Source organism: Mirounga leonina, unplaced genomic scaffold (assembly GCF_011800145.1).
Source record: "Mirounga leonina isolate KUSES-001 unplaced genomic scaffold, KU_Mleo_1.0 Mir_151, whole genome shotgun sequence".
NCBI lineage: Eukaryota > Metazoa > Chordata > Mammalia > Carnivora > Phocidae > Mirounga > Mirounga leonina.
Window position 1 is genome coordinate 51,957,639 of NW_023270377.1, and position 25,512 is coordinate 51,983,150.

The 25,512-nt window shown below is 37.9% G+C and overlaps 1 protein-coding gene across 3 annotated transcripts in view; it reads left to right on the forward strand.

Moving 5' to 3' along the window:
• The first annotated feature begins 3,757 nt into the window (after positions 1-3,757).
• The window catches only part of CWC22 (CWC22 spliceosome associated protein homolog), a 65,220-nt gene continuing 43,465 nt past the window's right edge, over positions 3,758-25,512 (forward strand). For 2 of the 3 annotated variants that reach the window (XM_035007612.1, XM_035007614.1), the window contains exons 1-3: positions 3,939-5,075; positions 19,811-19,950; positions 24,907-24,974. In XM_035007612.1, the coding sequence (XP_034863503.1) occupies positions 19,924-19,950; positions 24,907-24,974 (95 nt within the window). In that variant the 5' untranslated portion in view covers positions 3,939-5,075; positions 19,811-19,923. Of the gene's footprint in view, positions 3,909-3,938; positions 5,076-19,810; positions 19,951-24,906; positions 24,975-25,512 lie in introns of those variants that run through there. The other variant, XM_035007613.1, reaches the window with a different exon arrangement.

Genomic DNA, 25,512 nt, shown 5'->3' on the forward strand with positions numbered 1-25,512 from the left:
TTATATTTGGGATGAAGCACAAAGATGAGAAGGCACAAACAATCCACATGAACAGACAGTCCAGACCTTGATGTCACCCTTCAGTTGCATCCACACCCCTCTCAGCTTGCACTGATGGCCATATGGGAGAGGGGTGGTGTCTTGAACAACAAGCTGAAGAAAGAAAAAAATGGCTGAGCTTAGTTTACAGATGAATTGGCTAAGTATGTGCATGAAACCTGAAACCGGACAGCAACTACAGTACAGCCTCCCTCTAGAATAGCCCTGAAGACAGGAGAGTGACAATCTTGCTACTGGGTAGAGCTTCAGGGGGTGCACCTGGTCATCCACTTTGTATGGGAAGGAAAGAGGCCTAATTGTCAGAGTATAAACAGACTAACAGGTAATGGCAAAAAGCTTGGCTGGCTGGTCAGAGGTCTGAAAGAAAGAGATTTTAAAAATTGCAGACAAGGAGGGCTCCTGGGTGGCTCAGTTGGTTGAGCGACTGCCTTCGGCTCAGGTCATGATCCTGGAGTCCCGGGATCGGAGTCCCGCATCAGGCTCCCTGCTCGGCAGGGAGTCTGCTTCTCCCTCTGACCCTCCCCCCTCTCATGCTCTCTGTCTCTCATTCTCTCTGTCTCAAATTAAAAAAAAAAAAATCTTTAAAAAAAATTGCAGACAAGGAGATCTTAAAGGGTGAGAGGTATATGGATATGCATATTGTTGTGGGTAAAAAGTGTGAAGATCTTTTGAACACAATCAATGTCCATAAGAAAGCATACATTGCAGAAGAAGCACTAAACAACCAAGTAAACAAAATTATTCAGCTTGTTGATGTTAGCCTTTGTTCGCGGCCACTCCAGTGTTGGCACATGGACACTTGAGTGAAATGGTCATGGTGATAAAAATGGAGTCTATGTATGGGGTCCATGAGTATGAAGCCCATTTACCATAGCTGACTTACCTACTGTCTCATTTGCAAGTTCAACCTGCCAGCAAAAGAGAGCAATGTTGGGCTTCTAATGTCATCACTTCTTTAGGAGATCAAGTAGCCATTCCATGGCAAGTTGACTACACTGGAACCTTTCATCCTGGAAGGGGCTGCAGATCCATCCCATGGGAATAGATTACCTATATTGGGTATGTGTTTGCACTTTATGCCCACCAATCTTTATCCATCACCACTATTCGGAAACTTACACAATGCCTGATTCACAGATGTGGAATACAATACAATATAGCATCCAACTAGATAACACTTCACAGTAAAGGTAGTGTAGGAGGGTGCCTGTGACCATGGGTTCCACTAGTTATATCACATGCTGCATTTCCCAGAAGTTGGAAGCCTAATAGAGCACTGGTATGGCCTACTAAGAGTAAAATTCAAGCACCTAACAGGAGACAATACTCTACAAGGAAGAGGTGCTGTTCCCCAGGATGCAGGAGACTTTGATATGGGTTAGAGTCCCCATTAGGAACAATACATGGGTCCACAAGACAAAGGGTTAAAACAGGATTAGCCCCATTTACCATCATTTCCAGTGACCCATTCCTGCAATTCTGAGCTTTGTGGAATTAGAGGTCCTAGTCCCCAAAGGTGTTATATTCTTGTTAGAGGACACAGCAAGAGTCCCACTGAACTAAGCTTCATCTGCTGCACGGGCACTTTAGACTTCTTGAGTTCAGGGACAAGTAGGCAAAAAGAGGAGTCAACACCTTGGTAGGAGAAGCTAACTCTGATCAGCAGGAGAATGTAGTCTTGATGTTACATAACAGGAACAGGTAAGAAAATGTGTGGCACTCAGGTGATCCACTTGGGCATCTCTTTGTGCTACCTTGCCCAATAGTGACTATAAATGGGCAAGTGCAGCAACACCTACATGAGAAGACAATTATTACTAGGGGCTCAAGTTTCTCAGGAACTAGGGTTTTCACACCACCAGTTTAACCACTCAGACCAGCAGAAGTGGTAGCTGAGAGGGAGAGGAATTTAGAATGAATAGTGGGAGAGAAAGGTTCAGCTGTGGCCCAAGACCAACTGCAAAGATGGGTACTGTAGTTTGTTCCACTAACTTTTGTAAGTTTCTCTTCAGGAAGAGAGGCCACTGGAACCCTGTAGGAATTACTCCCTGAATGTATATACAAAGTGGATCTAAATAGTGCAAGGGGTGGACTGTGACAGACGAAGAGATAATCTACTCAGATACATTTTCAAGAAAAGGCTCTTTGCTAGGAGTGTGGTTAGGAGACAACCTTCAACTGTTAACACTTCCAAGCACATTTCAGGTTTTGAATGGAGGCCACATTCTCCTTGAGGTGGCTCTAGCCAATGAGTGAGCAGGACTGTGTTACAAGGGCCAAGCCATTTTATCACAGTGTGGGACTCTTTACCTTTGCTCTGGAGTTACCCATGCCCCATCCAATTTCCTCCCTCTTCCTTTTACCATTTTACATTCCAAACCCTGTATCACAGTTTGCTTCCTGAAAGAAGCAAATTCCAAACGACAAACCTAGTCTTTTCCAGCTCCATTTAGCTCCCCTAGCTTCAATTCTAACTTTCCTATTTCTATTGATAATTGTAGAGGTGGTATTGTGCTTTTTTTTTTTTCAGATATGAATACAAATGTTTACCAGATTCATCCCCTGTGCCCTGTATTGGTACAATCGAAATCTAGTCTCTTAAATATTTAGAGACACCAAAATGTACTTTAACTATGGTCAAATATGTTAACTATAAAAAAAATAGATAATACTGTTATGTAGTAGGAATTATGTCACATACATCAAGTGTATCAGCTAATTCATTCTTAAAAGTATTCTATAAGGTAGGTATTAATTTTTTTCCCTAACAGAAAATGGGCACACAGTGTTGCCCCAGAAAAATCATCCAGGAGTACATCAATAGAAAGAGTTAAACATAAATAGGCCTGCTCCAGTAACTTTTTCTGTAATCGCTATACTCTTCTGCCTCAAAAAAAAAGGGGGGGGGGGGTCATTAGCATGAGTACTCTAAAATTCTAATAGAGAAAAATGTTTGGAGAAACCAGGCCTGGTGTATAGAAGGTTGGGGAACATATACAGTCGCTTTAAGAAAAGATAGTTTCCAAAACAGTAACCAGGAGTTGAACTTTTAGATTTTGTTACTATTGAAAAGTAAAGAAAACTATTTCACTGATTACCTCTGATCTCTGGACAGTCGGCTATTTCCAAATTGGCCAGCCAGTCTCCTTATCCTCAGGATATCTTGCCAGCTGGTACCTTAAACTCAAACAGAGGCATCATCCTCTCTACAAAATTAGCTTCTCCTCATTACTTCACTTTGTTTGTGGTCCCATTCCCGTAGGCTTGAAATCTTGGAACTTTATAGGTACTTAACGCTTCTAACATTTTTGCTTATACAGATTCTTTATATAACTACTGAAAAAAGTCTGAAAAAGGCGTCTGCTCTTCTTAAGATTTTCACGGAAAAGTGACTAGAAAGGTCTATTTTTTGCCAACTGCCGAGAAGGCGCTTTAGAGTAAATTTTGCCAGAGCCTCATCACTACCAGGTTTCAGAGGAGCCTACTGGATCTCTCCGGCGCCTACCCAGAAGAACTACAATTCCCGTCGTACCTTGCGACCTTCTCAGCCTAAAAAAATTTACAATTGTTCACGTCATTTCCGCCCTCACAGGCGGCGGATACTGGACTTTGTAGTTTGAATTAACTTCCCTTTTGTCGCCGTCTTGGTAAAAGAAAATTAAAGCCAGACCCGCTGCTCTAAATTTGGTATTACGATAGGACATTTGAAGTAAATTAATAGGATAACGTTTTAAAGTGAATTTAGCGTCAGGTTTTTATGTATTTCACGTACCGCCTTCCTCGCACTGCCGGGTCGGGAAGGGGAAGTGACGCGCTTCCGGTGTAATGGCGGCGCGGTGTAGCTCCAGGTAATTACCGAACTCCGTAGACTCGCCTCAGGCAGCGAACCGGAGTGGGGGTGGCGGGCTGCCGGTCCGGGTGGGAATTGAAAGGGGACCAGGAGTGGGTCCCGGCTGGCTGGGACCGCCGTGGGCAGCGCCGGGTTGCGCGTGGCTCTCCTCGGGCGCCGGCCGGCCCGCGAGGCTGAGGTGTGAGAGCCGGTCGGGCGGAGGAGTCTGAGCGTGAACTCCGTCCCTGACTGCGCGGACGGACCCAGCTCCCTGCTGAGGCTCCTGGAGCGGTCTCGCCGTGGGGTCTTTGTTGCTGCAGTCTGGCGCGGCGCTGGGCCTCTTCTCCTGTCGGCACGGATCACTTAGAGCTTCTCCAGTCGTTTTGGGCTTCCTGAGGCCCCTTAATGTCCGGATTCCAGGCCGTGGGAGTGGGATTAATGAGCTGTAGTTAATTAGAAAGTAGCGGAAGTTCCACTCTTACGCCTCGTTCTAGCGTAATATACCTATGACAGCTTCTTTAAAATTTCATTAGTCGTTTCTTTTCCATCCATTTGCCCTGTAAATAAAGATGCTTTCTAGTGTTTACTCCTGGGGCTCTTCGTTCCTCATTAAGTGAGCTCTTTGTCCCCTTTTATCGTTGATCTACTTGCAATAAGGTGATACTCCCCAACTTGGGCCTCCAGTGTGTCCAACTATCCAGCTCCGGATCTTACAATACGCTTGTACATATCGGTCATAGTTAATTTCTCTGAGTCTAACTCCAGTAATCGCTTTACTTATTTTACCTTAATCCTCACGACTTTTTGAGATAGAGAAGGAAACGATTTGAGAAAGGTTATTCCAGATACAAGAAATAAGGGATTGAAAGGATGGTCAGAGTTCCCTTTACATTTTTAGGTGTCCCAAAGACTAGCAATAGCAGATAGAAAAGCAAGCAAATTTGGCCTTCAGAAAACTAGTTAACCTGCCTCCTTATCGTATTTAAGCTTGTTTTAGGATTGCCTGTGAACTTGGGGGTTAACCTCAATTATCGTCCTACTGTAGAAAAGCGAATTTAGATTTGGCATTAAAAGTGTGACTTTGTTCGCAGAAGCGTTGTGACAAGCAGCATCTGTAGGAGGAGGAGACCTACTTGTGTTGATGCTGGATGATGGACTAGTAAACCAAAGATTCGGCACTTACTAGGTCTGTCACTTGGGGCACGTTACCCATCATTTCTAGTCTCAGCTTCTTCACCTGAAAAATGTGAATGATAATAATATCCAACTTCGTGAGTTGTTTTGAGGATAAAGGAAAATGATGGATATAAGGCACTATGCACAGTGCCTGACATACAATGTTAGCTATTATTGTTACTGATGTGATATAGTTGATGAATTCTCTTGCCTCAGTTCTTTTCCTTTGGTTTTGAAGGTTGCCCTTCCACTTTTAAGTGCCCATGCCACTTTCATGGAGCATTTCCCACTTCATTTGGCTGGGGTCTGGTTTACTGTCCTCCCTGATGATTGCACATTGCCAGGTGATTTATTAACTTGTTGTACCTGAGACCATCTAAGAGAGCACACAATTATAATGTTGGTGCCCTAACTTAAACATTATTTTCTGTTTATTACCCACTTGTATCGAGACTGAATTTTGTACTACCTGGTATGTCCCTAACTTGGTATAAGTTAAGGCTGGCCTAGAGCTAGTTTAAAAGAGAGGTGGTTATTGGTAATATAGCTGATCCTGCTGATGACTCCATGGGCTTCCTTGTTGCATTTCTCTACCATCTAAATTTGAAAATTTTAGCATGGGAAGGTGATAAAACAAAAAGGCCTCTGGCATATTAGTTTCAGCAAACTTCTGGACTTACTAAACGTGTAGCCTAAATATTTTATCAGTGTATACATTTCCCAAGTGAATTTTGGAAGAGATAATTCATTGCCTACAACAGAGTGCAAATTTTCAAAGCATTTTCTTAAAAAATAACACATCAGGAGAGGAAGCGATGGATTAAAGCAAGCCTTTGCTATTTGTAGCCAAGTTAGTGAGTCTTTCCTCAGAGAACAGATACCAAAAGGATGGCATAAGCTGCCTTGGTCTGGAGACATTAGGACTCCTGTGATTATAGAAGCTAATGGGAGCCAAATTATGCAAAGAGCCCAAATGTCCATTGAGTGATGAATGGATAAAGAAGATGTGGTGTATATATTATATTGTGGTATATATATATATTACTCATCCATCAAAAGGAATGAAATCTTGCCATTTGCAATGACCTGGATGGAGCTAGAGTGTATTGTGCTAAGCAAAATAAGTCAGTCAGAGAGGACTCCTGGGTGGCTCAGTCGGTTAAGCATCTGCCTTCGGCTCAGTTCATGATCCCAGGGTCCTGGGATTGAGTTCTATATCAGGCTCCTTGCTCAGCAGGAAGCCTGCTTCTCCTTCTGCCTCTGCCTCTCCCCCCCCGCTCCTGCTCTCTCGCCCTCTGACAAATAAATAAATAAAATCTTTTTTTTAAAAAGAGAAAGACAAATACCATATGATTTCACTCATAATTGGAATTTAAAAAACAAAACAGATGAACACAGGAGAAGGAAGGGAAAAATAAAATCAGATAAAAACAGAGAGGGAGACAAACCATGAGAGACTTAACTACAGAAAAAAACAGTGTTGCTGGGGGGGAGGTGGACAGGGGGATGGGCTAAATAGGTGATGGGCATTAAGGAGGGCACTTGTGATGAGCACTGGGTGTTATATGTAAGTGAAGAATCACTAAATTCTACTCTTGACTAACTTGAATTTAAATAAAAACTTGAAAGATAAAAAATAAAATTCATCTTGGGGGAAAAAATAGAAGCTAATGGGAGGTAGAAACTCAGTGAAGATTCATATTTTTCTCCACTTTGGGCCTAATTCAGATGGACCAGGATAGACAGAGTTTAGCACTTCCGGGTGAAAGGTCACCCTGTGAGTCCTTTCCTCAATTTTATCAAGACAATTTTATTCTACATTTGGTGACAAGTGCCTCAGTAATGGAATATAGTGCTGTGTGTCTGGGGGCTACTTCATAGATTTCTCAGTGGAGGCCACCACTTCCAAGTTCTCTTTAAAAACCCGGGTTGTGGTTTACTAAATGGCTCTTTAATTAATAATCAGAAAGGCCACTTTCAAAGCTGTGCTGTGAGTGTTGGCAGAATATATTCAACCTATATACTTATTTAGGCAAGCAGAGGAACACATTTTTGGGGAGGGAGGAACAAAGTGGTATGAATGTTTGAAGGCATGAAGTATATTCAATAATTAGATGTGGTTTTGTAAGTTGAAGTAACTACACCTTCATGTTCAGATTTCCCCTTGGAATGCCTTTAAAGGAACTGGTATTTTTTTCATCTCAATGGGGAAGTTTATTCAGGCAGCTCTCCCCGTTAACATGGGATGAAGACAAGGGATGACACTTGATAGTAGTGCTGTCTTGATGCAGTTGATGACAAACAGCTTGGGGGTTCCTAGAAGTCGGGGTTGATAAATGAGACAAGTCTGTTGTGATAGTCTTTGGTAAAACACGTGTCAAAATATCATTATAGGGAGTTCTTTGTAGGAAGAGATACAGATAATCATTAGAAGTCTACATGCCCCCCCCATTTAATTTTAGAATTGGAACCTATAAAGTGGCAAGCACTGTCCTAGGTTCTTGATATATGGTAGTGACCAAGAACCTCAAGAATCCAGTGGTCTCATACAAGGTCTTTCATGCTTTAGCTTCTTGAATCTCATGTTCCATCTCATTTCTGCTCAATCTTCTGTATATACCCTGTACTCTGCTCAAACGGCTGAGAATCCCCTAAATTCTTTTATATCTGGAGTCTTTATACATGCTGATTTCATTGTCTGAATGACCTTTTTCTCCTTTCCATATGGGAAATTACCTTTTCCCCCTCTTCTACTTGTTCTTCGGAATTCAGCTTCTAGAACCACTTCTTTCTGTATGCCCCAGGCCCACTTAGTTACACTTTCTCTTTTCCAGAAGTACTATGTCTATAACATTGCTACAGCACTTAGACTTTTCTTCTCTGCCTGAGGATAGGAACTTTCATCTCTCAGACATCAGTGCCTTGTGTGCAGCGTAATGTATGTATCACCTCACTATTCACAGACACTGCCTTTAATCTCTCTTCTTAATTTGTTTCCAAAGAATAGGGGATAAAGTAAAAAACCAGAAAGAAGAAGATTATGACCATACTTCTCTTTCTCTTAACCTTATACTTCCTTATTTTTTCTATAAGTGCTTTACTGTACAACTTCTTAATGTAATTATCAGTTTTGGCTCCATCCTCATCGTTTTTTTAGTTCTGTTTACCTGTTTGTGTTGTACAAAGTTTCTCAATTTTTTATGACCTCACAAAAGAGTCTCTTCTGCACAAATTCAAACTTTAACGCAAAATGAAAAAGGAAGCATTCAGTGGGTGATAAGAAGCACTAGAGCTATTTCTTTACTACAAGGCTGTTCCTTTACTATTAAGTGGTGAGGGTTATGGTATAGATTTGAAATTTAAGATTTTGTCTCTTCTTTGTGATGATGAAAATGGATGTAAATTTAGCTTAATCACTAGACCAAGAAAACCCATAATGATAATATTTGTTCAATGAATGAAGATGTTGGAGTTAATGAGGAAAGTTAAATCCTGTTGCCATGCAGTTGAATTATGAACCAAGGGGTATATGGGCAAGATGAGGTGGGCTTAGGAGGATGTAAATACAAGTGATTGAGGGTGCAGTAGTAGCAGAGATCTCCCTTAGTTCAGTAATTAGAGGAGTGCTACTGAACAACAATCATATGTAGAAACAGATTGTTAATAATTGAGCCATTGAGACAGAATTTCCATTTTAAAAACTTAGAAGGTAACTTGGAAAGCATGAAATAATTTTGAATATATTGTGGTGGGATGTACTTTTAATTTAAGGACTAGGCTTCCCTATGGATAGCTTTGCAGATATTTAAAGGTACCTTCTGTCCTGTATGGGTGGAATACAATGAAACCTGACCAATTAGACATATACATAAGTAATTAATATTTTAGAGGCAAGTTGGAAAAGTTCTTATAACCTAGACATAAAGAAGACCTTGGGGGAATCTTATTAGAAAGGTCAAAAAAATTTTTGCCTTCCTCTAAAATGAAATTAAGGTTGTCTGATTATGGAAACTTTCAAAACTGAGCCTTCCCCCTACCTTCTTCTGTACACAATGGCAGAGAGAATAAGGAGAGGGAGTAGATTTGATTCTATGTCCTATTTATAAACTTGAAGGTAGAATTATTAGGATTTGGTGACTAATTGGGAGGAAGGAAAAGGGAATTGTCACTTAGTTAGGTTGTAGGTAATATCTTAGAGGAAGAGGGGGTTTGAGGAGAGGAGGAAATGATGAGTACCAGTTTGGACTTCCCTATTTCTGAGGGCCTTTGGGGCATCCACAGGGATTTTTTTCTATAGACATTTGGACATAAAGATTTGGAACTCTGTAGAGAAGATGAGGCTGAAGTAAAAGTCATTCTTGTAAATGTTAGTTGAAAGTGTGAGGGTATAGATGGTCTTCCAGAGAGAATATGGAGAAAGAAGAGATAAAGACTATTCATTTGTTCATTTAACAAATATGTTTTGAGGGCTTTCTCTGTTGGGAGAATAGCAATGAACAAAACAGACAAAATGCATAAGCGAAGATTAAACTCTACAGGATAGTAAATGTTAGAGGGGTGGACAGGAGAAGAGAGACAAGGAAAACCAGGTAAACATGGTGTCCCTATAAGTTGAGATTCGAGAACTTCAAGAAGAGGGATTTAGCAGTACCAATTGGTAGACCAGTGGCAGGTAAAAGAAGGAAGTGGCCCCTGGATTTAGCAACAAGGAAGTCATTGTGTAACTTTAATAAGTACTGTGGAGTAGTGGGAGTAGAAAACCAAACTGGAGTGTAAGAGGGGTTAATGGAAGGTTAAGAATTGTAGGCATCAAGTGTAGACTCATCTATCAAAATAAGTGTTAATAAAAACTTGGCTATGTAAGGAAAGAGAATGGAACTTGAGAGGGAACAGGATAAAGGGAATTTACCCCATAAATGTCATAATTTATGTTCAAGTGAATCAGTAAAGAAGTTCAGTATGTAGAATTTTTCTTGAAAACCAACTAAATTGGAAATCAATACTATGAATCAAGAAAAAGTTGATAGAAATTTTGAAACAGAAAAAAATTGACAAATTGCTGCTCTTAAAGAACCTACATTCTGGTGAAAAGGAGCACATTAGAGAATCTTCCTATGTACCAACAAAAGAATTTTTTTTTTTTTAAATTAAGTAGCGTACTGAAATGATCATATCACCTTTCATTTTATTTGGTTAAGTACAGACCATTATGGCCCAGCTTCATGATATGGGGAAATGAATGAAGGATAATAACTCCTCTCAGTTTATGAGTAATTTTTAGTATGGCTATTGATATCACTGAGTTCATTAAAATGTTAAGAACTTTTAGATTTTGTCATTTTTTTTTACTCATCTGAGTCTCACTGTCTTAAGATGTCCCCAAATTGGGCTGTCTCCCCTACACAGAGTCAGAAACTAATCAAAATCTTTTATATTTTGTTCATTCCTATACAAACAGTAATTCAGGTACTATCTGCACAATTTTCATCCCTGTACTTGAACATGGGAATCTTCAGTCATTCAAATGGTTCTAAGTCAAAGAGCATGCCTGATGTATGCATTGACTAAGAAGCAAACAGCAGGGAGTACAGGTCTCCAATTCTTTATTTGTAATTCTTGGAGCCAGAACTGTTTGACATTCAGAATTTTTCAGATTTTAAAGAAATACAGTGCATATATACTTATGAAGTAATCACTCTTTTGGGATCCAGGGTAACATCTTCTAATCAAACACATTAATATTTCTGCAGCGCATCAAATTAAGTCACCTTAAGTCTCAGGTTGGTGCCAGATGAGTTTCCCACGAGCTTAAGAAAAATCTTTGGAAGTTGTGCTGAGCATAGCATAATGTATAGAGTTGTCAAATCCCTATGTTATACACCTGAAACTAGTATAACATTGTGTGTCAACTATACTTCTATTTAAAAAAAAAAAAAAGGTAAAGAAAAACCTTTGTGTTTTCAGAGCTTTTCAGATTTCATAATTGCAGATAAGGGATTGTTACCTGTACCTGGTGACTTTTTCTCAAAATGATAGTAATGTTTGGGTGCTTTTATTTTCTTGAAATTGTAAAACTATGCTGAAATCAAATTACAACATCATTTTTCCTTATGTGACATATTATGGGGCATATTTCTCACTAATATGTGCACATTTTTAAAAATAGCAAGGAAAAAAGTAGGAAAGCTGTTTTCTTAAAAGATTTTTCCTTCAATACAGATATATAAAGGCCATAGCAATCTTGTCATAGTTACGACATATATAAGTTAAGAAATGTGGCCCATCTGTTTTTCATATCTGTTCCCTGAGAAGGAAGATCACCATGTGGAAGGGCCAACTGCTTGGGTCCTGTTTGGGGATTTTCTTGAGGATCCCATTACCACCTCCTTGCCCCCATTCAGTTTTGCATTTAGAACATATTTAAACTAGTTTTTCTTTTGAATATTGTTTAATATTATCATTTTCCCTGTTGAACAACTAAGTTGTTTTTTTTTTTAAATTCTGTTACAATGGTTGAAGTTTGCCAGGTGTGCTGCTATGTAGAATGCAGAAGAGCAAACTAAAGGGAATCTACTTTGTTGATTCCCTTTTAATTTTTGATAGTAAGTTACGGCAAGTTCCTTTAACATTGGTTGAGGACACCTAAGGGAAAATGGTAGGAGTACTCAACCAAAGTCATTGAGTATGTTTTCATCTTCTGAATTTTTGTGATAATTGCAGAATGTACAATTTGATAGTTTCCAGTTAACAGCCTAAAGTGCATCATACAAATGTTATTATTTTGCTTTCTGATGCTTGCTGAAACTGATAGGAAAATTATTTTTAAACTATATCTCCTTATTATAAAATACCCTCCTTGTTCAGGGGAGCAGGTGTGGTTTTGCTGAGTTGCTTTCTTGTGACAGGAGAGAGAAATTTAATAATTCATCATAAAATCCACACAGTGATACTAAGAAGAGCAGCGAGAGCTATAAACTCTAGATAAATTGCTCTCATTGCAGGAATTTCCAATTAGTCTAAGTATCAAGCATGCACATGTTGAACTGTCAGAATTTCCCTATGGGCATATTCTGTATAAATCTGGACGATGATAGGACTTTATGCATTTTTTGTTAGAACTGTAGTAGCAGTCTACTTTATAATATTGTCAATTTCACAGTTAGTTTTGAGACACAGAAATCTAACAGATTGTGTTTGATTGCCAGAAAATTATTTGGTGATGAAGGTTGAAGGATAGAAAGGGAAAGATAATACACACTGATCAGAAAGAAAACTCACTAAGTTTAGATAAATAAGGTAATTTGAAGTAAAATACACAGAAAATTGCTGTGTGTATGTATGTGTAGATAAGTTGAGAAGAGAAACCAGGCTTCAGAACCAAGAAGGATATCCAAGGAAAATGTTAAATTTTGCATAATAGAGTTAAGTGACTTATTTGCTTATGGAGTGAATTCTAGCTATGCTGATTAAATAAAGGGAACCTTTAAAATATTATTTTGCATGTTTAAAAAGATGTAGGTAGGGCCTCATATCAACACCTTTGCTATCTGGAACTTTGGAAGAATGGATCAGTTTAGGATAGGAAGATTTTCTGAATAGTAGAGACTATATCTGTTTACATTTTATAGTTTACTAATTTGGTATCAATATATTAATGTTATCATTTTCATTGGGATGCAGTATCATTTTCATTGGGTTTTGGCATCAGAAAAATCTTTTGATTTTAGCTCTGCCATTTACTAGCTATAATTTACTTGGACACATTGCTTCAACTCTTTGAACCTCAGTTCTCCCATTGAAAAAGAAGGTTAAAAAAATAAAGCAAGGTAATTATGAGGATTGAATAAGAAGATATAAATGAAATGCTTAGTGTTGTATCTTTGTGGCTGCGCTAACTTATCATTCTTTATTGTTGCTCTTACTATCTTAATTTAAATTACACATTTCAGACTTCTAAAACGGGAAATATATGTAGTTAATTGGTTAATCTTTGGATATCTCAGGAACCTCATTGTAATGTGCTATAGACTCTATTAGTGTCAATGGTAAATTAGTTTGTTGAAGAGCTACTGGTACATTGACGGTTCTCCTATTGGCTGGTTTTGAACAGTAATGTTGAACATTCACCACTGCACATCAGCTTTGGGACACTCACCATTATATTATTTTAAAATGACTTCTATATCAATGGAAAACATGTTTATATAGTTGACGAAAATACTTAAAAAATTTTTTTAAGATTTAGAGAGTACTCACGCATGAGAGTGGGGGAGGGGCAGAGGGAGAGACTCTTCAAGCCAGACACTCCCTGAGCAGGGAGCCTCCATCTCACAACCTGAGCCAAAACCAAGAGCCATGTGCTTAACTGACTGAGCCACCCAGGCGCTCCAGAAATTACTTTTTAAAAGTTTGTGTATTATTGGCATTAGAGCTGAAAGTATCTCCATTATCAACTTGGGCACAGTATTTAGGCAACAGGTGATTTTGAAATGAGTCTTATTTCAGGTACATACTAAGATAAGTTTTCTTGAATAGAAAATATGTAATAAGGATTGAAGTAATTCCAGGAGTCCATATCCCACCCTATCTTATTATTCCCCAAAAAACCATGATGTGAATATGCTAATAATATCAGCAGGTTCACAGTCGAACTAGATTAGAAAATGTTCTCTTCCAATAATTCATCCTTTTTGCAGAAATAAGAACTTCAGCCCACCTCCATTTTAGAAGGAAAGTTGGGTAGAGTTTATTAGTCAATTGAATTTGTACTGAATTCAAGTTAGTAACATGGGTTCTACTATATAAATACATCCCATTTTAGAGAAGGGAAATTGTTCAACTCAGGATCTAAACAAGGGCTGCACATTACATTGAATCTGTTAAATCACTTTTATTCTATAATAACTATCCTGCTTTTTTACTTTTTTTCTTCTTTTGTCCCCGTGGCATTGAATTATTTGAGAAATAGGGTCATTTGTCATATATGTTAAAGCCCACCAGTGAGTAATCACCAATATCATATCTAATTAGTAATCAAAGTCAAGTTTATTAATTTGCTGCAGCAAGGGAGACAACATACTCTGAGGGGCCATGGGGTATCTCATTAAGAGGGTTTAAGAAGGGTACTTACAGACTTTGTGAGAGTAGGGGTAGTTATCAGATGGTCTTGGCAGGGATTAAGCAGAAATTGTAAACTAGTGAGTTGCTAGAGCGGTAGATGGTCATACCTTTAGAACACACAGGTCCTTGCAGACATAATTTTGTGGTCTTACTTTGGAACAGATGGGTCTAAAGTAACTAGAAATAAGAATTTGACCTTAGCTAATCCAGGATAAGTATATCGTGACTTAAACTGGCATGATATTTCTGTTTTGCAAATTAGTGGAATCCATTTTACAAGTAGTAAGGTTTATATTTCATTTGTCAGTTCTCTCTTCATAGCTGTCATCGGGGTAATTTTTTAATTCTATTAGTACCCCTGGTTACTCAGCCTAAGCTGCAGAATAGACCATTATCTTCTGGGAATGCGATCAGTCCATATCTACACTGTTGTTCAGTGGGTCATGATTGTATCAAGTTTGTGATTGTCATAATATCTCTAGGACCAGATTTTCTTGCTGTTTATGTTAAATGATCAATGGCGTCATGGTGGCTGCACTGCATTTAAGACTCTAGAGATCCCACATTGGTGACTGCAACATAGACAAACTCTAGGACCAGGATTATTATATTATCCCTTATTTCCCATAATCTGAACCTTTCTTAGAAAATAACCAAGTGACTTTTCCTGTAAATTGGGTATGAGTTATTTTGCTTTGTCAGTATCTGAAGAATTAACACCATATCTAGAGATTGTCAAGGACAAGGATCTTGAAGTACCATGATTAAAAGGCCTAAATGTCTAGTAATCATTTAGAAGTATGCTGTCCAATATGTGTAAACTTTGATTTTCTCAAATCCACTAGGCGCATTTTAAGTGCTCAGTAGCCACATGTGGCCAGTAGCTGTTGTGTTAATGAAGTAGCTACTGACGGTGCAGAATATGAACCTTTCCATCAATGCAGAAAGTTCCATTATACAGATTTAGAAGCATCAACCAGCAGAGAGGGAAAAAATAAATAACTAAGAGGATAAAAAACAAAAATATGCAAAGAAGTAGCATTTCTAGCATCAGGGGAAGGAGAGCCTTATTCTGATAGCCTTGAACAGAAGCAGTTTTCAATGATTTCTGCTTCTGGACCCAAAAAGTCCTGGAAATCAGTCACAGGTGATGTGTGGTGGTGATCATGGCAGCAGTATCCATCAGGTTATTTCCTGTAAATTAATGAACAGTACTGAGTAGAGTCTTTCACACAGATTTCTTTTGATGTTCCTTCTGTACAATTCAATTCTTTAATTGTTTATAGAAGGAGTGTTTAGTTGAAAGTAGGGAAGCAGAAACTCCTGTGGACAGTGACTCTGATTAATTTATATGATAATATTAGAATAGAAGGGAGTGGAATCCTCCATGGAGGTATAATATAGTATCAATTTTATAAGGACTTAGTCACTGATTATCCTGGATGTAAGAACAAATTAAGGACACTGACAACTCTCTAGGCTTTTAATTTTTCCCTAAAGTATATTCCAGATCTCATTAATTAGCATATTTAAACCTATAGGCAAAAATTTTTTTACAAAAGTTATTTCAGTCCTTGTATATGAATATATATGAAATTTGTATCTAGTTTACCTAGGGAGGCAGTTGATGTAGGTTTTTCTCAATTTTTCATGTCTTACATTCATTTTAAGAATAATAAAAGCATTTTATAAACATATTTTGTCATCTGGATGACTCCATTTCACTGCTTAAAATTGTGCTTGTGCCCACGTTGCAGTAGGTAATGTTAATTATTACAGCATTTATGTTTGTTTTTTTGTTTTGTTTTGTTTTTTTTAAAAGATTTTATTTATTTATTTGACAGAGAGAGACACAGCGAGAGAGGGAACACAAGCAGGGGGAGTGGGAGAGGGAGAAGCAGGCTCCCCGCAGAGCAGGGAGCCCGATGCGGGACTCGATCCCAGGACCCTGGGATCATGACCTGAGCTGAAGGCAGTCACTTAACCAACTGAGCCACCCAGGCGCCCTCGGCATTTATGTTAACCTCCCAATGAGCCTGTGCTGTGGCAGTCATTACATAAGCAGTGAGGATTTTCTCCCTATGAATTGTGCCCAGAATTTCTCAGATTTAAGAATCACTGATATTGATATTCTTTTGCATGCATATATACGCTTCTTACCAGTGAGTTAGTATGGATTAATACATTTGGAATACAATTTGGAATGTATGTGTCCCTTTCCAAATGACTTATGACTACTTACTTCACTATAAAGGAGGTAGGCTATGAAGTCTCCGTATTTTATCTAAGTAGTTCATGGTTTACAACAAACTGAGAACCAAGATTTCTCATCCAAAATCAGAAAGCTGAGGAAACCTGGGGAAATACCTTGGGGATGCTTTCATAGAACCAGCATGCCTAGGCCTCCCCATTGCCCCCTGCCACACACACACACACCTGATGTAGTAAGTCAGGTGGGCCCCCATATAGGTACTAGTACTTCTATTATACAATATTCATAATTTAATATAACATAATGACTTAGGAAACCAGCTTTACATCAAATAATGATTTGAAACTTGCATGTAAAAAAAAAAAGCCCAACAAGCCACTTTGCTTGAGCAGCTTAGTGCTTTGCTTATCAATATAAATTTACTTTTTGTAACTAGGATATAAGCTCCATGTGGGCAGGGGATTTTGTTATGATTGTTCACTGCTGTCTACCCACTACCTAGAAAGATGCCTGGCAAAATAATAGAAGTATAGTAAATACTATTTGTTGTTGAATGAGTGTATATGTAAATAATACTGTGTGATAAAGGTGATAAGGATTTGTTAGAAATGATATGCAGGTTGTGCTGGTAGGGGTAAAAAAAATAACCATTACCTTTAGGCAAAAGTTAATTGAGTAAAATTTTGAATTTTATGGCTCTATACATTTATAGCCATAAAAACAGGACCTTTGAAAATAGTCATGTAAAAAAAGAAGAGTCATGTGATTTGTAGATTATGGCACAAAGTCAGCTTGTTGAGAAGACATGTGGGGCCTAAAACCCATCCAAGACAAGATCTGTGCCTTCAGGGTTGCATCCATCTGAGGGGAGGGAGAACTTAGCTTCTCTTTGTTAGACATGTTTGTCCATTAATATTTGATATAATTAGCAGTTAGATTAAGTCTGCCATCTTTTTTTTTATTTGTCCCTCCTGTTTTTTGTTCCTTCGTTCTTTCTATCCTGTCCTTCTAAATTATTTAAATATCTTTTTAAATTCCATTTTAATTTATTTACAGACTTTTTAGCTATATTTTTTACATTACTTTTTTAGTCATTGCTCTAGGGAACACAATATATATCCTTAACTTTCCACAAGTTTCTTAGAGTTGATATTACTACCACTTCACAAAAAATAGAAACCCTAGAACATGTAGGTCTGTTTTACCTCCTCCTCCTATATGCTACATATCACATATACCCCATCTACATACACTATAACCCCTCAAGATGTTAATTTTTGCTTTAAGTAGACCAATGTATTTTAAGTGAAGGAAAAAGTAGCCTTTTATACTTCCTGAGAAAGTTACCCGTTTCCAGTGTTCTTCATTCCTTTTTCAAGTCTCCATCTGGTATCACTTCCCTACAGCCTGAGAACTCTAGCATTTTTGTAGTACAGGTCTGCTAGTGATACATTCTCTTACTCTTCGTTTTCTTTGGTTTGTTTTAATTAGTAAATGTCTTTATTTTCATTCTTAAGATTTATTTTTGCTGGAATTCTGGGTTAGCAGTTTTTTATCTTTCAGCACTTTTAAGATTGTCTTCTGGTCTCCTTAGTTTCTGATGAGAAATCAGCAGTAATTTGAACGGTTATTTCCCTGTATGTACAATGTATTGTTTTTCCCCTTTTGCTGCTCTCAGGATTTTCCCTTTATCTTTGATTTTCAGCAATTTGACTGTTGACCGTTATCTATGACTATGTGCATAGACGTGGTTTTCTTTGTATTTGTCCTACCTAGGATTCCTTGAGCTTCATGAATCTGTAAATTTATGCTTTTTGCCAAATATTGGAGAAATTTGGCTATTTCTTGAAATTTTTTTTATTGCATTTTTTCTGTCTTCCCTTCTTGGACTTTGATTACACAGATATTAGGTCCTTTGATATTGTCCCACATGTCCCTGATAATTGTTCATTAATTTTTTTTGTCTGTTTTTAGATTGGTTAATTTCTTTTGATCTTACTTCACATTCATTGAGTTTCTTTAATCTCCATTTTGCTTTAAGTCTAACCAGTGAATTTTTCACTTCATATATTCTTCAGTTCTAGAAATTCAGTTTGGTTCTGTTTTCTTTTTCTTTTTGTTTCCTTTTGTTTTGTTTTTGCTGAACTTTCCTGTTTTTATTCCTTGCAAGCATGTTTTCCTTTGCACATTTGAATAAGCTTTAAAAACCTTATATTGCCAATTCCAACATCTGGGTCATCTCAGTGTTGGTCTCCTTTGATTGTCTTTTTTCTTAAGCTTGGACCACAGTTTTCTGATAAGTTATTTTTAATTGTATCCTGGACATTGTTACTGTTATGTTCTTAAGACTGTAGATTCTGTTACATTCCTCTGAGGAGTGGTGACTTTTTAGGCAATTAACTTGATTAGACTTAAATTGTAAGTTCTCTTAGGTGGCTGTTCATATCACAGTTCACTTCTTTGATCCTTAGCAGTACTCTGTTTTGTACATGTGTTGATTCAGAGGTGGTCAGAGATTTGGGCACAGGGGGCTCCTCTCCTCTGGCTCTCTCCCTGCTGGGAGTCCCCTAGAGTCATGTTAGTCTAACTGCAGCTACAAATACAGAAGTGGTAATGTGCTTTACATTGCAATTATCTTTTATAGATTAAGTTTATAAATAATCTCATATATTCATATAATGCGCTTTTAAGAACTTTGATGCCATGTTAACCACTGTAATAGAAACTTTTCTTGACCTAGTGATTTGGGTACTTCCCTATCTGCATTAAATGATAGTAGCTCTATGTCACTTTATAGTGTCAAGATTATTTGCATATATCTGAAGTCATGTGCCTTTGACAGATTATGTTAAAATTTAATTATTTTAATTTAACACCTTATTTTTTACGCAGAGCATATTTATTTCTGAGTGATCATTATTATAAGAACATTGGATAATTCATTCTTAGTTTATATAGAAACATGGGATATTTTACATTCAGTTTATATAGACTTTATTTTATATAATTATTTCTTCTGTTCACTCGCTTTTTATAATATCACAGTACTGTTTTATGATGTATGTTTAGGTGTCCCTCACTGAAAACAATTTGAATAAAGTTATCTGACATCAGTTATTAAATTAATTTTTGTTCCTCTCAGTCATTAGACTAAAATACCTTATGGTGCTTAATAAGCCCTTATTATTTGCTCTCTTATTCAGAGTCTTTTCTATGAATGTGTTCTTTTTATACATTGTTATGTGGAACTGTTTAAGGGATTTTTGAATTTTTATTTAATTATTGATTATATATCTGTGCCTACTGATTAAGAAAAATAAGACGGTCAAATGTTCATTGTGTGTAAATAATGTGTTGTTATTGCACATACATTTTATCAGTGTTAACAGAGCTTTCTTTGATATATCTTTCAGGTGACATTTGCATACAGAAAAAGCAAACTGTCAAGGAATTCATACGATTTGGTACCTGTTATTTGGACCAACTTAAGGAGTCTTTAATTTATCAGATCAACTGGCAACAGAAAATGAAAAGTAGTGTGGCACAGATAAAAGTAAGTGTTTGAAATTTATAGTGAAGAACATAAACTTGTACCTGTCTTTTAATCAAAAAATGCATTTATACAATTAGGACATTAGAACCAGACAGTAGAGTGGCATCATACACATATCTAACTTACACAATTTCAAGTGTTAGCTACGTGATCAGATAGAAGCAATAGTGTGCAAGAGGGCAAGTGAGAGAACGTGCAAGATGTATGTTTGTGTGTCCATGTACATGTATGCGCATATGTGTATCATTGCCTGCCCAAATCAAGAAAGTGCATGTGAGTGAGCATACGCAAAAGAAGAATAATTAACAGGACAGGGAATTCCACCATTCTTCTTAAAGAGCATACTTCCCTGAATGAGCATGAAGTGGAAGACAGGCATCTCCTTCCTCGGTTTTTTGTTTGCTTTTTTTTAAGATTTTATTTTATTTATTTGAGAGAGAGAAAGAGAGCACAAGAGGGGGTAGGGTCAGAGGAAGAAGCAGACTTCCCGCTGAGCAGGGAGCCCGATGCGGGACTCGATCCCAGGACTCTGGGATCATGACCTGAGCTGAAGGCAGTCGCTTAACCAACTGAGCCACCCAGGTGCCCTCTCCTTCCTCAGTTAATCATAGTTCCTGCATGTCTATCTACAAGGGAGCCATTTATTGCATTTCATGTGCATAAACAAGCTCTTTATTCTGTGCTGTCCTTTAGACATTATACACTCATTTATTCAACAAATATTCACTGAATTCTTAACTATGTCCCAATGACCGTTCTAAGCACTTTAGGTAAAATGATGAACAAAATAGAAATCTGTGGTCTCATGGAGTTTTCATTCTAGTGGGGGAAGACAGAAAATAAATTATAAACTTAATCCATAAGTAAATGGTGTGGGATAGTGTTCTTAAGAGCTAGACTTGTGCTATAGACAAAAGAAGTAGGGTAAAGTTGATCATTAGCATTGGGGGTTGCAATTTTTGATAGGGACGGCCCACTGAAAAGGTAGCCATTTGAGGAGAAACTTGAAGGATATGAGGAAGTTGGCCATGCAAATACCTGGGAAAAGAGTATGCCAGGCAGATGGAACAGCAAGTATAAAGCAAAGAGTCTAGTGTGGCTGAGGCAGGTTATAAGAAAGGGAGAATAGTAGATGCAGTCAGAGCAGTAATAGGGACCAGTAACTCCGTCGACTCTCAGAACTGTTCCTCTGCTTGTCAGTGGACTTAGCAGGAGAGCAAACCATTCCACTTCTTTTCAGTTGCACAGATCTACAAGCAGATACATCACTCCTTGGGTCTTGGAGTAAAGGGGAAGGTATTTTTATTTAATTACAGATCTAGGCCCTGCTCCCTTCCTCTCTCCTCCACCAATTCTGCACCCCTAAACCTCCTTTTTTAAAGAGAACCAGTGGATTGAGCTTAACAGTAGATACCAGGTAGTAGGCCTGGTGCCTGGTAAGTGTTTAATAAACTGAACTGATAGACTTACAGACTGAGGCAGGCTCTGCTGCCATCTTTTCTAAATTTTGTCGAGTATGATACTATCGAGTATAAGGCTTGGTAGACACCCAGCCCATGCTTCATATCTCTTTTGGTGGGAGCTCACTGTCTCAAGCAAGAGAGGTCAGTAGATACTTTCATATATTGTTCTGAAATCTGCCTCTTTGGACTTGTACTCATTGGTCCAGTGGCACTTACGCAGTTAATTAATTGTGGGCCTAGTAGGTGGCAGACTGTGCTAAAAGCTGAGGATAAAGAAAGAGGAGACCTGGTGTGGAACTGGCTCTTGATTGAGCCATATTAGACGAGAGCACTCAGATTTAGCCGGATGCCTTTTACACAGAGGGAGATGTGTTTAGTCTTTTTAGAATCCTTGTCCTGCTCCTCTTACACTGTGCTTCTCCACCTTTACTTCCTGTGGTCCCCATGGGTCCTCAGTGGCACCCTCCCATCCTAGGAGTGGGTATCTTCAGTCAGCATGCCCTCCAAGCTTAATGGCTCAGCTGTCTCTGCCAGTTCGTAGCCTAGTCTGCCTCCCTTTCTCCATCCTGTTAGCCATAGGCAAGTCCACTAGCTGGGTGGGGCCCATTTTTCACCTCAGGTGAAGCTCACATCTTCCCCTTGATGTTCTGAGGACTCATCTGCTAGGTTCGGGAGGGTTCAGCTGAGGATCCCTTGTTTTTCCATTGAGCCTTGCTGCAGCTTCCTTAACTGTCAAGAACCAAATTTCCTACTTGTTTCAGCCCTTCCTCTCCTTGCTCTTAAAAGACTGGTTCCTGAGCCTAATGTATGCTTGGACTCAGGCTCCCTGCTCCACTTACCTTCTCATACTGCTGTCTTTATATTGTTAGAGATAATAGGTAACCACATAGTATAAACATTTGTTTTGCTCCATGAGCAATTTAGAGAATTTTTAAAGGTAATTTTGACAATATATTATTTTCAATGCCTACTCTGATTTATAATCTGGATTCTGTGATAAAGGAAATAGGAAAATTCAGGTTATTATTTGAATCACATCTCAAAATGATATTTTACTTAGTGAAATCCTGTTCATCTACCAAAGCCTAGTTCAAATCCCCCTCTACCTACCTTCATCCCTCAGTATTCAGTTATTGTTCCCTACTCAAGATGTCCTGTTAACACTTCTGTGTGGGTCAGTCACATTAACGAAATCATGATTCATGACTTCAATATTTTTGGTTTCCCCCCTTGCTTACAACAGATGTTGCGGAGATGTGTTAAAAATCATTAGCACAGCACTGAGGCCTTCTCCCTAATGTAATCAAAATAATTGCTGTGCCTTGTAAAAGAGAAAGTAGACTGCAGTTCTGTTCTCTGTCTCTCTCTCTTCCTTCCTCCTCTCCTTCCCCTCATCCTTCTCTTTCTCCTCTTTTTCTTCTTTTATCTTACGCTCTCTCAGGAACTTATAATCTGATATGTTTAATTGTGGGAATGTTTACAGCTATCTTTCTACCGTAAGATCATAAATTCCTTGAGGGTTTTTCCTAACTTTTGTATCCTCCAGAGTGTCTACACAGGAAGGGCTATGTCTTAAATGATCAGTAAATACTGTGTTTGGTGTTGCCATGAATCGAATGAGTCTTGTGCTCCATATTGGTTTGGGATCTTGAAGTCAAGTTTTATAGAAAACTGTGTCATACATATTGAACAATTTTGCCTCATTGTGTTGCTAAGTGAAATAATTTTTACAACTTTATTATATACATTAGAAACAGGATTTTGAGATGGTTGCATTCAGTACAAAATAGCAGCCAAACTCCGGCTACCATAAATTACAAATTTTGATCACATGCTTATTCACCTATACCAATCAGTCTAGGTAGTATATAGTATTAGAAAAATTCAATAGTTAATGAGACTGTTTGGCAGTTTACTTGTGACAATGTTAGACTCAAACTGCTGTTAATTAGTCATAAAATAAGAGGAAGTTGGAGCTTATTTACATTTCTGTGCAATATAATTTTCTATTTTTAAACGTTTCTTTTTCCCATTAAGGAGGCAAGCATGTAAATATGTAGAACAAGTTGTTCATTATTTGATTTCCTTTTTCTTAGCTTTTAAGGTAAAGCTACTTTTTAAAAACATACTATTTTTCCTTTCTTATACTTAGGTTAGTTAAAATTATTTTAATCCGTAAAAAAAAAAAAGGCTGGTCAATGTGAATGTTCATCAGTGATATAAAAAATTTACCTATTTACAGAGATAAATATTTTGGCTTTTTAACTGTATTTGGATTTTTAAATTAAGATTTGTTCTCCAACTGGATAGTTCATATCTCTGTCTCTGTGACATTTCTCTTCAGTTTCGTGTTACAGTGGAGTTATTTATTTGTATGTCTTGTTATTTTTTAAAGGATTTGGTATAGGAACTCTCTCTCACAAATCATGTTTTTCAACTCTGTAGAGTCTAACATAGTGCCATACATATCAGACATTCACACAATGTTTCCTGAAAGTGAAAATGAATTTTCATAAATATATTAGAGTCAGTTTCTTCTAGCTGTTTATTTTATCCAGATTTAAAGATGACAGAGAGAGGCACAGTGAGACAGGCAACACAAGCAGGGGGAGTGGCAGAGGGAGAGGGAGAAGCAGGCTTCCCGCAGAGCAGGGAGCCCGATGCAGGGCTCGATCCTAGGACCCTGGGGTCCCGACCCGAGCTGAAGGCAGATGCTTAACGACTGAGCCACTAGGCGCCCATTTTAGTAATCTGAACTGAAGTGTTTTTTTTTTTTTTTTTTAAAGATTTTATTTATTTATTTGACAGAGAGAGACACAGCGAGAGATGGAACACAAGCAGGGGGAGTGGGAGAGGGAGAAGCAGGCTTCCCGCGGAGCAGGGAGCCCGATGTGGGGCTCGATCCCAGGACCCTGGGATCATGACCTGAGCCGAAGGCAGATGCTTAATGACTGAGCCACCCAGGCGCCCCTGAAGTGGTTTTTATAAGACAAAGTAGATCCAGGAAAATAAGTGCAGTATTATAAGACTTTGATATAACCACAAGAGTGAACTCTTCTTGCTAGATCTCTGGCCCTTAGTCATGTTTTTCACCAAGAAAAAGCTTTGCTCTTGTTTTTCACCAAGAGAAGGTGTTTATAAAAATGATGTTCTATATATTTAAAACCTAATACATAAGAATAAAATATCAACTAAGTGGTATCGAAAATTTGAGAATTATTTTCTTCTACCTTGAATTTTTTTTGGTTAAAAAAACTGTGTGGTCCATAGTGAAAACAGATTATATGCCACAGATATTCACCTTGGAGGGTCTGAAAATTTTGTTTTATCTTACATACTGTTTAGATAACATGAATTATTCTTATGATTAAAAAAAAGTTCTGAAATAATTTGTAAAGCACTTGTAATTTTCTGAGATACATATTTCATTTTCTGTGTGTTTTGTCATAATTTTTTAAATAACCCCTCCCCCTCTTTTTTTTCCCTTTAAAAGCATTCTTCTGGTCATGACAGAAGGGAAAACTATAATTCCTATCAGAGGACCTCCTCTCCAGAAGACAGGTAAATAATTTTATGTGCTCCTGAAATTTAAATTTTTTGTAATAAGTTTTAAAAAATTATTTAGCTCTTAGGTTCTTCATGTTAGGATGAACAATTTCTTTTATTTTTATTTTTATTTTTTTAAAGATTTTTTATTTATTTATTTGAGAGAGAGAGAATGAGAGACAGAGAGCATGAGAGGGAGGAGGGTCAGAGGGAGAAGCAGACTCCTTGCTGAGCAGGGAGCCCGATGCGGGACTCGATCCCGGGACTCCAGGATCATGACCTGAGCCGAAGGCAGTCGTTTAACCAACTGAGCCACCCAGGCGCCCCTGAACAATTTCTTTTAGATGGTTTTACAATATTACTTGAATAAGCTTGAGGACAAATCATTCTTGAATGACTGTTCTAGGAGTTTCTAGTAAATCTAGATTTTATCTAATTTTGGAGGTGAGAATAATTTCTGCATGTCAAATACTACATAAAAGTTTTATAAAATGAAATTAATATTGAATAAAACACTAAATGAAAGTTTATAAAATGGAAAACTGAGTTGAAA